General features: G+C 37.9%; 3 protein-coding genes across 5 annotated transcripts in view; 2 read left to right on the top strand and 1 right to left on the bottom strand.

Annotated features, from left to right (window-relative positions):
• LOC125480150 (F-box protein CPR1-like) overlaps window positions 1–1494 on the top strand; it is a 6750-nt gene extending 5256 nt beyond the window's left edge. Inside the window, exon 3 of the mRNA XM_048590556.1 lies at window positions 1136–1494. Within this exon, the coding sequence (XP_048446513.1) occupies window positions 1136–1221 (86 nt within the window). The 3' untranslated portion in view covers window positions 1222–1494. The remainder of the gene's footprint in view (window positions 1–1135) is intronic.
• Window positions 1495–4644: 3150 nt separating this feature from the next.
• Window positions 4645–5722, top strand: LOC103957058 (EPIDERMAL PATTERNING FACTOR-like protein 2). The gene is made up of 2 exons (XM_009369136.3): window positions 4645–5135; window positions 5279–5722. Exons 1-2 carry the CDS (start codon window positions 5027–5029, stop codon window positions 5605–5607), a joined length of 438 nt encoding a protein of 145 aa, XP_009367411.1. The 5' UTR covers window positions 4645–5026; the 3' UTR covers window positions 5608–5722.
• A 2254-nt stretch (window positions 5723–7976) lies between these two features.
• On the bottom strand, window positions 7977–13816 carry LOC103957056 (far upstream element-binding protein 2). 3 transcript variants are annotated; one of them, XM_009369134.2, is made up of 7 exons: window positions 13469–13816; window positions 12605–12969; window positions 12273–12458; window positions 12046–12147; window positions 11885–11959; window positions 11666–11782; window positions 7977–9398 (listed from the first exon to the last, which is right to left on the bottom strand). In XM_009369134.2, exons 1-7 carry the CDS (start codon window positions 13695–13697, stop codon window positions 8178–8180), a joined length of 2295 nt encoding a protein of 764 aa, XP_009367409.2. In that variant the 5' UTR covers window positions 13698–13816; the 3' UTR covers window positions 7977–8177. The 3 variants fall into 3 exon arrangements, with proteins under 3 accessions (XP_009367409.2, XP_009367410.2, XP_048437173.1); XM_009369135.2 differs by having other exon boundaries at window positions 11888–11959; XM_048581216.1 differs by having other exon boundaries at window positions 11888–11959; window positions 13419–13526.
• Between the last annotated feature and the right edge of the window lie 649 nt (window positions 13817–14465).

The following is a 14465-nucleotide window of genomic DNA, read 5'->3' as shown; positions in this document are numbered from 1 at the left end:
ACCAAACGTCAAAATGTGTGCACATGAAGGAAAAGATTTGGAAGATGCGACGATGTATCGACAATTGGTAGGTAGTCTGATCTACTTAACCTTGACTCGACCTGACATTTCTTATGCAGTTAGTGTGATGAGTCGATACATGCAAAATCCAAAGAAGCCTCATTTGGAAGCAGTTCGACGAATACTGAGATATGTGAAGAGTACAATTGACTATGGTTTTTTGTACAAGAAAGGTGAAGACTGCAAGTTAGTTGGTTACTGTGATGCTGACTATGCGGGAGATCATGACACCAGGAGATCAACAACTGGGTATGTGTTTAAGCTTGGTTCTGGAACCATCTCTTGGTGTAGCAAGAGACAGCCAACGGTATCTTTGTCCACCACAGAAGCAGAGTATAGAGCAGCAGCAATGGCAGCTCAAGAGAATGCATGGCTGGTACAGTTGATGAATGATCTACATCAACCAGTAGATTATCCAGTACCATTGTACTGTGATAACCAATCGGCCATTCGCTTGGCGGAAAATCCAGTCTTTCATGCAAGAACTAAACATGTGGAAGTGCACTACCACTTTATCAGATAAAAAGTTCTACAAGAAGAGATTGAGATGAGACAGGTCAAGACGAATGATCAAGTTGCGGATTTGTTCACAAAAAGTTTAAGTATAGGCAAGCTCGAAAATTTTCGCTGTTTGCTCAGCACAGTGCAAAGAATGAGAGCTGACATTGAGGGGGAGTGTTGAGAATCAATGTCAGCCCAAAACCATAAGTAATCCACAACCCAATCTAAGGTCCAAGTCCATATCTAGTTTGATGATGTAATTGCTTACAATTGCAAAGTTAGGCAATGTTAGGTATGGTTGAGTGGAAAAAATTAGGTGCAATTAATGGGTTTTGTGTGGTAGTAAATAATCTTAGTTTAATTAAGTGTGTGATGTAGCTTTCATTTGGTTTGCTATAAATACCCAAGTCCCCAAGCATTGTATATCATCCAAGGAAAAACAAAGCCTAGAGCTAAATAAGAAAAGCTTTGCTAATTAGTTTGTTTTGTGAGCTTTCTTTAAGAGTGTGCTCTATTTTCTTCTTCTTGGGATCATTAGAGTTATCTTGGATACTCTTCTTATTTAACAGTCTCTTCAGTCTACCATGTTGGTTTTATAAGCAACGGCGAACAAGTGTTCAAAAGCACAAAAGATATCAGACTTGTAATGGTGGATTTTAAGACCAAACAAGTTAGGTATTCTGGAGTTGGAGAGGGACGGAATTACGAGTCCATGGATTCTTTTGTAGAGAGCCTTCTGTTACTTGACCAATCCAATGCTTGTTCTTACCAAGTAGCAGGAACAAGCAAACCAACAAGTCTGGTGGATTGTAGTTGGCACTTTCTTTTCACTTGTTAATAACATTCCTTCAATTTGTGTTACGTTCCTTCAAATGTATGGATTTGCATTATAAAGTGTTGATGATGAATACATATAACATATTTCTTTTATCATATATGTTTCATGAATAATTCCTTGTGACCGAAAAGAGAAGAAAAAAGTTCCTCGAAACTCCTTTTTCATAGTCGAAATAACAATTTTGGAGAACGAAAATTTCTTTCAAACTCAAATGGTAAGGTAGTTGACTATTATTGCATCCAATATTAACAGTTGACAAATGATTGATTTTTTGTAGTTTGAGCTTTGAAGCGTTTTTCACTAAGATAAATAGTTGTAGAGAATTAAGTAGAATAATAGTAATTTTCTTTTGGACTGCAACGGATTAAACACCCTTTCCCAACTTGCTGTGATTAATAACTCTACCGTGATCAACGGGAGGTATAAGATTAAAATTCTTGTAATGTCATTGGAAAGTAACGTAATGCATGCGATCAACATCTATGTTTGATGTAATTCAGAGATCTAAGATTTGTTTGGAGTTTTAAATAAACTAGCTAGGCTGCAACATATATTCATAATAAATTCGAAGTATGCATGAGATGAGAGGAGAGTAAGAGTTTCTGTGCAAACAGAGAACGAAAAATAACTTATATAAATTGGGATCACTATTATTGTCTGTGGCGTCGTACAGATGATATACAAATTATGCTATCAGAAGAAGTGAATCAATATGGTCACCCACTCAACACGCAAAGACTCTCAATTCTCAAATGCTTTTGGATTGTGGAAGCTGCCAATTTTCACTGGGTCACAACTTTTTGAGCATTTGCCACAATTTCTTTTTGACTTGACCTGTGACTAAAAGTTTGTTACTATTCAATGTATTCTTGCATGTTATTGTTATGGAGAGATACGCAACACAAATTTTAGGTGAGGCCTCATTGTTTTGGATATACATTAATGGCTCGTTTACGTAACAGTAATTAAAATAAGAGGAATTAAATTGAGGAGAAATTGAATTAAAAAAGAGTTAAAACAAGGAGGGCTCATATTAATAAATTTGTACACAGTCACTGTTTAATGTGTCAAATTATATTAATGAATGGATAATGCTAGGAAGACTAAATTTTGTAGACAAAATTTGTAAACCAAATGATGAATCACCAATAAAAAAAATGAGCACGTTTGCCAACGCTGGAGTAATATCATTAACTTCCTTATCATTTAGTTTACAAAATTTTGTTTATAAATTTAGTCACCTCATTGCTCTTAATGGACAGATCAAGAATCTTAAAATAAAGGGTTGTGAAACCAGGCACGTGCATGCAAGTTATGCTTTGAAAAACAATACCATGCACGGTCAAACAATATCTTTATTAATACTACACATTTTTTACCTTTGCACACTTCTATTATTTTTGAACCTTAAGTTTCCTTTCATTTGTTCAAATTCAGTAAGTAAAAAAAGATAGAAGTGTGCATGAAGTGAAATAATCAGCGTGCGATAAACATATTTCTCAAATTGTTGTTGTATAACATATAAAGTATCCTATTTAATTTAGCACTTAAACGTGCTATATTGTAACTGAGCTCAACACTCGAAACCATCAAGCCACTTGAACCAAACTACTTAGCTTGATTTTCTCCTACTATTTGCCCCAAACGAACCAAAACACATCACTTAACGGTTAACTGCGACTTGTAGTAAAATCGAATCAAACCAGACGTGATCTAACCTTACCATGAACCCCATCATACTCATATGAGTTGATTTCATGCATGATGTGAAATAAAGCAAATGAAATACAAAAAAATGTGGTGGAAACGTGGAAATGCAAAATATGAATTGATTGATAGTCCCGAAAGATGACAGCTTTTGAAGGTGTCTTACTTTTACGGATGGATCCCCCAGTTCTTGTCAAAATTTAAGGGTCCGATCCGAATCAGAGTTTTCCAACTCCAGCTCGTGTCCCTCAGATTTTTGGCTAAAAGCAAGCAACCGTCTGATTTGACGACGCAGACTTCTTTTCCATACACGGTTGCTTGGGAACTTATGAATAACTAATCTCATTGCGCACGAGGTACAAGTCCAATCCCAATCCAACGGCTTATATTCGATCAAGGACGAGAGTCCCCAAAAGGAGACAGATTCTCTATCCTCCCACTTCTCGTGCCCTCCCGTGTCCTCCTGTTTTGTGTGGTCCACGTCAACATTTTATATTGTTTTTTTATAGAGATAATAAAACAAAAAAGAATAGTAATATAAAATATTGACATGCTTTAATCGTAACCATACAAATAGAAAGGCATGGGAGGACACGGGAAGTGAGAGAGCAGAGAATCTGCCTCCATCCCCAAAATCCATTTTCCTCTATGCGCACCCATGAATGGTAGCTTTCTGGGGATATCCATGAATAATATCTTTCTGGGGATATCCATGGAATCCGACGTCCATGCATGTACTGTTTTGAAGAAATAAGAAACAAACAAAGCGCTCTTGCATGTTAAAATGGAGCACCCCAGACTCTCACAACAATCCCTAAAACAAACAAAAAACCAAGTAATTAATACCCTTATATAAATTATCAACAATGTGCTATATTGCACTAGTAGTCCTCGTATGTCACTTAGATTTTCGATTTCCAGCCTTATAAATTAATTCATTACAGATGTTAGTCAAACGACGCAAAGTTCATTCCAAATTGAGTTTTTGAGGGGTGGGCAAAAGCCCTTTGCAATGATAAATTGGAAAGAATAAACCGTGTTTGAAAGAGTCAACTTTGATTTAAAAGTTGAACTGAAACGGTTTGGACCAATATGATTCTTAATTATTGCTTTAAAATGGCTAAGATCTAAAACTAAATGGAACCAGTCGAACCAAAGTAGAATAGTTTAGGTTCGGATTAGTTTGGTATCATATATCAGTTCTACATTAAACCAAATCGAACCCAACTAATAAAGAGCTTCAATTTAGTTCTCGTTTTTTTTATAATCAAATTAGATTAGACAAGATGTGCACTAAATTAGATTAAAAGATCACATTAGTTGAAGTACCAACATAACGAAACTTACAGAGAAGAAAGAGAAAACTCGAATAAATTACTGGACGATTAGTTAAACTCGAAAATGACGCAAAATACATACACATGAGTATCTTTCCCTATGTTTATACAGAACACAGTGGGCTCCCACTCCGTGGTCCTTTTTTTTTCTTTTCTGCATGCAAAGCTCATAAAGTGTCTGTTTTGCTTTCGAATCATAATTCATAAGTTGTACGAATTACCTGGTCTTTCGGAGGCCCATCACTCGAGGTCGCAGCTGAGGTCCTTCCCTTCTCGCTTTGATCTCGCCGTTGTGCTCCTCTGCCCTCCACGTTACCACCGTATACATATATACATATATATATATATACATACATGTATAGATATATCTTCAGAGTCATCGTTCTGACTGATGGAGCTGGCATTCAATTTCTGAAACTGCTCTCTGTCTACTTTTTCATATTTTAATTGTATCCCACTTGTCTCCTCCCATCAAGGTTTTTTACTTTTCACATTCTGAAACCTTCACACCCTGCAAAAATAAACTGATCTTGTTTCTGTCAAGCTTGTTCATATAATCATAATTTCCATCGTCTTCTGAGAAATGGGCGGCTTTCAAAATTGCATCTTTTGCCACAAAAATAGAAATATTTACATTTCCATCCTCCTGTTCTTGGTTTCGAGCTCGACCCATCTGATTTTCATGGCTGAAGGTCAGTAAATCCTATCCCTTTATTCAAATTTATGGGAAAAAATTAAGGAAAAAACCAACTTCTTCGAAACAAGAAGCAAACACACATTGGTTCTGTTTAATTTGTAAGTTAATTTTTGGGTTTTTTGACTTTCTGTTTCTCAGGTGGTAGACCAATTTCCAGCAAACCAAGTGAGTTTGCTCCGGCAAGAGTTCTTCAGGAAAATAAAGCAGGGGTGGCGGTCAGCGCTCGTCAAATAGGGTCAGTGCGACCGAGCTGCGAGCGGAGGTGCAGCGCTTGCGGGCGTTGCGTGGCGGTTCAGGTTCCAGTTACTCCTCAAGTTAATGAAATCAGAAGCCATGGAAGCAGCTCCTCTGTTTCTTTTTCCAAAACTGCCCCAAAGAACGTAGCTTACTCCAGAGGAGATGACATTACAAATTATAAGCCAATGAGCTGGAAATGCAAGTGTGGGAATTTGCTCTACAATCCTTGAATATTTTCATGAATTTTTCCATTATTAATGTTTTTTTTATTTTAATTTTCTTGTATTTTGGTATTTTTGGTATGAACGTGGTCTGTGCAGCAGTAACAGTTGTTTATTTTTGCCCCTTTTTGTATAGCTGACATTTTTTAGTTCTGAATTTCAGAAGAAAATATATTTTAAATTCAACCATGTTTTTCCTAACCCTGTTTCTTGGAATTTAAGGCATTATCGAATGATGTAATAACTAATACGTACTGACTTCTTCATTCTTGTTATTAACATTATCTTATGAATGCCATAAGGCAATTTTATTACAGTGCTTCGAGGTATCGAATATTTTAAACGGTTACAGATCTTAAGAGTATAAAATACTTTGAAACATCATTTCTGAACACCATAAAATATTTCTATCATAAGAAGAAAAATAATAGACAATTAGAAACAGGATACGACGAAACCATCACTTGAGAACTTCCCTCAAAGCACATAAACTTAAACTATAATTTAGTCTGTCAGTTAGTATCACGGTCTAATAGTATTTCTTTCCTCTTATAAGTAAGCGATCTTAGGTTCGAATATCAAGTATGACAAATTCGCAACCAATTTATTCCTTCATTCCTTTAATATAACTATATCATTGTATTAAATCGTAGAGAAATGCTAAGGAGACTTTCAAAGTTCATCTCACAATTTAGCATTAACTCGTGTGCCAACATTATAAAATATAATATTGTATAAAAAACATGAGATGATAAAAAATTCTACTTTTAAGAGAGTTTATTTAGTATTTCTCTAAATCATAATTTAGCTTGAAACTCCAAGATAAGTTATAAGTTTGTTGTGACTATAAAAGCAAAAATTTTGAACGAAGTAAGCTGAAATAAAAATACTAAAATATATGAAAGAATATCCTCCTTTTCTTGGTAAGTGATATACAAAATGAATAAAAATAATGGTACCTCACAAGATAAAGTCATGGATTTTTATTTACAATTTAATTTAATTTTAGGGTTTGGGGTAGTTTTGTGGAGAGAAAATTGTAGCAATAGTTTCTCAATTTTAAACCCTTAACTCATAAAAAAGTGTAGATATAATCATTTTTGTTAACTCCGTCACAATTCCATTAAAATGAATTATGTTGGAAGCTTTATTGCTATAATTAGATTAAAGTTGAAGGACCATTGCTCCAATTAGGTTAAAGTTAAGGGACCCATTCTCCAATTGGGTTAAAGTTGAGAGACCATTGCTACAATTTTTCTGATTTGGTTTTCCATATTTGTCCTTTGATTCAGCATCATGCGTGTGACACGTAACTCATTTTAACAGAAGTTTTAACAAAGATGAAGAAATGATCATAGATGCAGTTTTGAGGAATTAAGGAACTAATAGTTATAAATTTTTAGTTAAAAAACTATTATATTAATTGAGTAAAAGTTGAAGGACTATTACAATAATTTTTTTTGTTTGTGGAATAGAGTATGGGAGGGAGGGAAGGAATGCGAAATTGGAGTTGGATGGAGGCAACTGGCACGTGACGACGTGGAGTAAGATAATAAATGAGTTGGAAGAAGATGGTGAGGTGTCAGTCTCGACACAGGATTCAGGCCACCACTTCTGTAACTTCTGTTGCGGATCCTACAAGATACTCTCTTTTCCCTTCACCGTCTTTTCTCTTTGCATTTGCTCGGAACGCAAATGACTCCAAGAGAGAGAGAGAGAGAGAGGGAGCTGCCTGAAAGCCTCTGCCATTTGTTAGACAATCGACAGTCACACAGCCCACCACCGCCCCCACCCCCACCTCGAATCTATAAACATTAAACCCTACCTACGCCTTTTTTCTAATTTTCTTTTCTTTTCCTTTTTAACTACTACCCCCATTTACTTTCTTGTCCTTTTCTAAAGTCGTGTAAAAATTGTTGTGACACGACTACTCTATTACCGTGGCGTGAGCTCTTTTTTACCGTAACATCTCGCATAAAACGAAGTGTGTCAATTTTTCTTCATCTGGCGTCGTACCATTCACAAAAAATACTTAAATGATGGTGTTCCAATACCATGTAAATTCCCCTCCAAACTTATGATGATTATGCATGTTGTGTCAATCATAAATAAAAATGTGGAATTAATTCTTTAGCAGTGCTTTTTTTACAAGCACTTTTAATTTCTTTGACCAAGCGCCATCAAAAGCGTCCAGGTGGTTTGAAATTGTTTATGGAATGACTCAAACTGATTCCTGACCACCAAAAACGCTTTTTGAAGAAACACCTACAAAGTACTTCAAAAAGCGCTTGAATTTGTAGAAAAAATTTCAACATGCTTACCATAAAAGCGTTTCGAGCAAAAGGACTCGTGAAAAATTAATGAAAAAGAAATTCACATACAGGGACGATTTTCGTTCTCATTCCTCGTTAAGGTTCACAATTTAATAAAGCATTAGCGCTGCATTACATCAGTAGAAACACAGTAAGCGCAAAAGTTCGGCGAAGCAGTCTGATTAGGCCTAACTACGACTGGGAAAAGGAGTCTGGCATCAAACAACAACATGAAATTATGACAAAAGAAACAAGTTAGTCTAATATTCAACGAGGTGCAGCAGTATACATTTGGCTCGAGTCGTACTGGGGATAACCAGGCTGAGGGGACACCGTCTTCCCATAACCAGCTGATGCAGCTGGTGGTGCAGCTCCATAACCGGCGGACTGGGGGATTGACTGATCATAATTTTGTTGAGCTGCTGGTGCACCATATGATGCTGCAGGGGCGGCTCCATATCCAGGGTCTTGAGACCCCTGGTACCCGTAACCTGCTGCATTTGGAGCAGCCTGCTCAGCGTAACCTTGTTGAGAAGATGGGTATTGTGCGTACCCTGCAGTAGGAGCTGCCTGTCCATAGCCGCCAGCTGCCTGCTGTGCACCAGGCTGGCCATAGCTAACAGGTTGCCCGCCTTGTTGTGGATAACCCGAGCCAGAAGCGGGTGGTGGCTGACTGTACCCATCAGCAGCTGGTGCAGAACCATACGCAGGATACGTCTGCTGAGCAGGTCCACTGGATGCATATGGATATGACTGTTGAGCTAGAACATTCGGACCGTATGATTGAGGTGGTGCAGAACCCTGATAAACCGCATCGCCTGGTTGATTAGCCCTGGGAGGGCCATAAGACTGAGGAGTTGGAGCTTGTGATTGCATGCTGTATGGTGGGGGCTTGCCATAATGTTGCTGTGGACCTGGATGAGCTCCAGTTTGTGGATATTGCTGCGAAGGTGCATATCCTCCATAGGGGTGCTGTGTTGGAGCATGATTATCATATTTTGGTTCTTCGTATCCATGCCCATAGTTATGCTGAGGAGGTGCAGCCTGGGAATAAGGTGCCGGATGACCATAATCTGGACCATGTGGCTGCCCATAATTGTAATTTGCCTGGGACGGTGCACCCATTGCAGGGTTAGGAGACGGGCCAGGAGCATGAGAAGGAACGGGAGCAGAATGTTGGGCAGATAATGGAGCATCAGCTACTTGTCCACCATAGTAATTATAACCACCACCATGTGGCATGCTAGAAGGTGGCCTTTGCTCCCAACCAGAACCATAGCCACTTCTTGGACCCATATGTTGAGGATAACCCCCATAAGCAGGAGGGTACTGAGGATTATGGGATGGATAAGGTCCTCGTTGCGGATAATCATACGAAGATGGCTGAGGTAGATGAGGACCTCGCGGACCCCATTGAGAACCACCTGGTCCATGGGGACGATAACCCTGATGATTAAAACCACTGGAGAGAGGTGATGGCCTCACAGTCTATTCAAATCAAATCACAAAATGCATTAATTAGTACATATAAACAACAAATCTACAATTAATTAAGAAAATAAATACAGAAGTTGCTCTTCTAGCCACATCTCGCGTTCTTAAAACTTGAGGGGCTCCTGTGCATTGTCTTGACTGAATGCGACGAATGGATACAAGGAACATGGGCTACCATAGCAAGAGATACAATGTGAAATTGGCATTAACAAACCATACCAGAAAATAATGTCTGAGACTACACATAGCAGACAACTGTTCCCTAAATGATACAAACTACTTTAAAGGGTTGCTAAAATAAATAGTAGGCCATCAAACTCGTTGAAAGTATGTTCAACAAAAAATATACTCAGCATATTTCTATATTTATCCGGCTATCACAGTCCCTGTCTTATCAAACAAACAAAAAATATGTATGTTGACATGCTAAGAATCAAACTCATGTCCAGGTGCCTCTGTAAATGTCTAGAAAGTTCAAACCCACTGCAACCCCTTCAGCAAAGTCATCCATGTATCATTTCCCAGTCAAAAAGTAAACTACTCGCCGTACTCGGATAAAACACAAAGTAGATATCTAATGCAATAGTCACAAATCTGGTTTTATATGCTTGAGTTAACCCTATAACAATCCTTCCAAACTCAAATAGCAGAGATAACCAAGTGCTGATAAAATTCTCTCACTGCTTTAGAGTACTGACTGCCCTTTCTTTTTTTGTTATCTCCAGTAAATATGCGGCAAAGAAAATTAGCCGAAATTGATGACTCCAAATTTTTAAGGCATCATCTAAAATGCAATGAAGAATGAATTTCTAGCAAAGCCACAAAATTGAATTACAGGCACATCAGGCATTCAAAGTATCAAGCAAGAAACATCATGTTGATTTCAACTCTTTGAGAAGTATGTTAATTCTACGTGACGTATGTGTGCTACATGCTTCAGCATCAGATCAAGTTGATTCAAATGGGTAACAAGGAATAGACGTACGATAATGTTTTATTATAGAATTGACCCCAGCCTAAGAAATGCCTATACCTTAATTGATGCATATCAGAAGACCTGTACCACTTGTTTGAGTGCATCAGCATAGCATCAAACGCTAACTCTTAGACTAAGGGTTTCATACAGATTCTTTTTAATCATCAAGTCACCAGGAATATCAATTTCTTTTCCCGGGACGTGTCATGCATAGAATACTGGAGGTGCTTATGAGAGCACTAAGGCTAATGCAATATAGTCTTACTGAATTAGGATTTTCAACTTTCAGATCTCAAAGCAATCTTACCAACTATAAACATCCTGCAATCGCGAAAATAAATGCCTGATACCTTTCTTCAGTGGATGACAGTGAATAGTGGTTGTCTAGGCAATGCTGACCCCATGGAAAATGCAATAGCCAAATCTGCATTTTTAAAGCCAACCAATTCGAAATCGGCACCTTCAACACAAATAAATCATGGCAACCGGCATCTTTGATTGAATACATGATCTTCCTAACAGCAATTAAGTGACGTTGGCATGGTTCATTCATCAATATTGCAAACTCTTGGGGGCAAAAGGTCATGCTCTCATTCCCATGGAAAAATATGGTAATAATTCTTTCCTCAAATGGACCAAAAGTTGTCACAGGCATGCAAATATATTTCATTGGACATCTAATCATAACATAACCATAAAATTATGTTGCTCAATGTCAAAATATACAGAATTTCTATTTAACCGGCCTTCTGAGAAAACTACTTGACAATTGAATAGGTCATACAATACAAATATGTAATTGTACTTGTTTATCGGCGTCTTAAAAAACAATAGACAAGAATCTAAACATCCAAATACCTCAGTTCATTTTTACTCAAGACATCTAAATAAGAACACTTGTCTATCTCTATCTTAAATCTTGACGAGCATAGGATATGGTTGACGACATATCAACTAAGTGGGGACAGCCATTAAGCAGGCATACTTCAAATAGAATTAAAAAAGAAATGCACAAAGCTACACATAAAGCTCATGCTTTTACACACTATCCAATCATTTGTAGCATACAATATGACTCAGTGTATGAGATCAGAAATAGGTATAAGAATCAAAACAACTCAACCAGCATACAGTGACAATGGTCCAATGCAGAAGAAACCACAGTAGCAACCACAATACTGCTCACACAAAATATAATAACCACAAAAGTAACAACCTCTGTATAAGCAATCACAAATTAAAAACCCAAAAGAAAAATATTTCAAGGAGTAGGTCAAAAAATAACCTGATTCATAACTTCCTTTATCAATTCTCTTGCAACTTCAATCTGCTTCTTATCACCAGTAACTCGGACGGTCCTTTCTTTAGATTCATCCCCCTCCGGAAGATGTTGGGGTATCAACTAAATGACAGGAAAAAGGTTCGGCCAGTAAGGACACACTGCAGTAAGAAAAAAGCGCACCATTCTGTTCCCGTGCATAAAGGCAAGGCATACAATATCAACTACCTGGATGCGTGCCCCTGATCGGGTCTGCAGACCTTTAATGGTCTCCCCACCTCTGCCAATTATCAAACCGACCTGGCAGAAGAAAAGTTTGGACTTTTATAAAGTATTATGGAATGCAAAGGCACATGTCATGTAAACATTGAAGATAAGGCAATCACCTTCTCATTCGGAACTTGAATCTGAATTTGTTCTGCTGCTGCAACAGCCAGTGCAGTAGCAACGCCTCTAGCAACCAAAGAAGGAGAACCCCCTGCATCAGCCTGAAAAAAAAAGCGTAAACCTTATTCAGCTTGAAAAAAAAAATAAAAAATACTCTAGACTCCAATTGTGAAAACACAAACGATTCTTGGAAAGCAGAACAAGAAAGTCAGCAAGAGCAAAAAACCTCGGCAATAACGGCATTTATCAGTTTCTCTGCTTTGCTTATATTATCCAAAGTTCCTACTATCTCCACTGGCCTGCTTGCAGAATATGGATCTGCATCGGAATCCCTTGTGATTTGAATCTTTGCTCCAGAATTGTATTGCAAGTACCGTATAGTATCCCCCGACTTGCCAATTAAAACCCCAACCTGCACATATTTTTATACAATACTTTAGGCCACTTTTTTCTTTCCAGCTAATATTTACAAATGAATTCCGAATAAGTCATAGGTGGAATTTGAACCAACTGGAGCTCAGAGCTCCCAGTTACATAATATGAATATAAGCAGCAGACCTTATTATTAGGAACCTCCATTTTGTGTGTCATAGTCTCACTCGCAGAAGGCTGTTCTTGTTGCGCAGAGTAAGCATCACCTTGCTGAGGTTCCTCTACATAGTGTGGTTGAGACTCCCCTTGAGGGGGTTCCTCCGCTTTTTCCACCACTGAATTCTCAGCATGATTTTGGGTGTCACTCGGCTCACCATTCATGCCATTCTGTGGTTCATTAACTTCAGACTTTTGCTCGTCGGTCACTGCTTCGGTAACTTCCACAGATGCAGGTTGGGGGACCTCCAAGTCACTGCTATCTACACTTGGCTGATCCTCATTCTCCTTTTCGGGCTCATCTACCTTCTCCTCTTGGTGGCCATTCTCACTAGCTGTTATCATCAAGGAAGATGCCACATTAAAAAAAATAGGCACAAAAATCCTTTTTTTTTTTGTGCAAACCAATTCTCAAGCACAATTAAGAGCTTGTTTGGATGTGCTTTTAAAATAACTGAAAGCGTTTTTGGTGAAAATGTTTTTGGAAATAATCCTTAGTAAAAATACAAGTAAATCCTGAAAAACCACTTAAAAATGTTGATGCTTCTTGCATAAAGCGCAGTGATTTTGAAATTCAAAAACATTTTCTCTAAAAACGCTTTCATCCATTTTAAAAGTACATCCAAACGAGCCCTAAATTACCTCCCTTTACAAATTCTGACTATATTTTACTCAAAAAATATTATAATCTAAAAAATAGCAAAAATAGAGACCTAATTACTATATAAATAAATAAACAACGAATGTCAGCTAAAAACAAGAAGAACTCGCAAAAAATTCACACCCCAAAGAGATGAGAAAAACCCTAGAATTCAAAATCAACGGCAAAATTACTTATTCCTTCGGGCTTGTCATCAAGGCGAGGCCTCTTCGCTTCTGATTCATCGGACGGCGATACATCAACTTCTTCAGTGCAATCAAGCTCTGCATTCGCGTCATCGGGACCCTCGGAGTCGAGCTCAACTATTTCCGGTGCTGCTTTAGGCTCCAAATCCTCGAGCTTCCGCTTGTGATCCGACGGCCTAGGGCTCTCCGCGGTTACCACAACCTCCTCCTCCGCCATAAGGCACTTGATTAGTCCGGTTGGGTTTTGGCGAATCTAGGGTTTGGGATGAATGTGAGGGTTAGAGTTTTGAGTGGGTGGGAGCTATGGAGGGAGTTGATCGGAACGGATACGACTGTGTCTGCGTGTTCTTATATAGAGTGGGGCCCTTAGATATTTTAACATGACCCACCCAAATCAATTTTTAGGGTTAGGGTACATTGGGCCTGTTGGGCCCTTTTCAATACTTTACCCATGGGCTGTTAGGCCCTCTTTGTTTTACCGTTTGGTTCGGTCCGCTTTGCACGTTATTAAAAATATATTCATTATTGATATGGTATAGTATGTATACTTTACTTGTTACATCAGACTACTGTTTTAAAAATCTCCACTTAGGCATAGGTCGTTAGTCACCATCCCAATTAATACTTAGGCTTTTGAAAATTAAGAAGGGGCGTTAAACCTGCTGAGGTTCCGTCTAGACATGTTTAGGTTGCAACTCACTTAGACAGAAAATAGATAACTTTTATTTTGAATTTTAATTTTTTTCAATAAATTATAAGAGACATGTTGAATACTTAAATGAACATACATTATAGGCTTGTTCCCATGTTTTTATTATGTTCCAATACTTCATAATATATATTCATTCTATTTTGTAGTTTATGATGAAATTATATATATTTTAAGTATAAACAAACACTTCTTTACATGAAATATAATAGATTTACTTAAATCCGCCTATTCCGTCTAGGTGCTAGGCTCTAACCCACCGTCCAACTAGCACCT

This window comes from the organism of the source record quoted next, unplaced genomic scaffold, assembly GCF_019419815.1.
Source record: "Pyrus x bretschneideri cultivar Hongxiangsu unplaced genomic scaffold, Pyrus_bretschneideri_v1 Contig1, whole genome shotgun sequence".
Classification (NCBI taxonomy): Eukaryota; Viridiplantae; Streptophyta; class Magnoliopsida; order Rosales; family Rosaceae; genus Pyrus; species Pyrus x bretschneideri.
The sequence above is the reverse complement of the archived record's forward strand: the minus strand, read 5'-3'. Positions and strand labels throughout refer to the sequence as shown.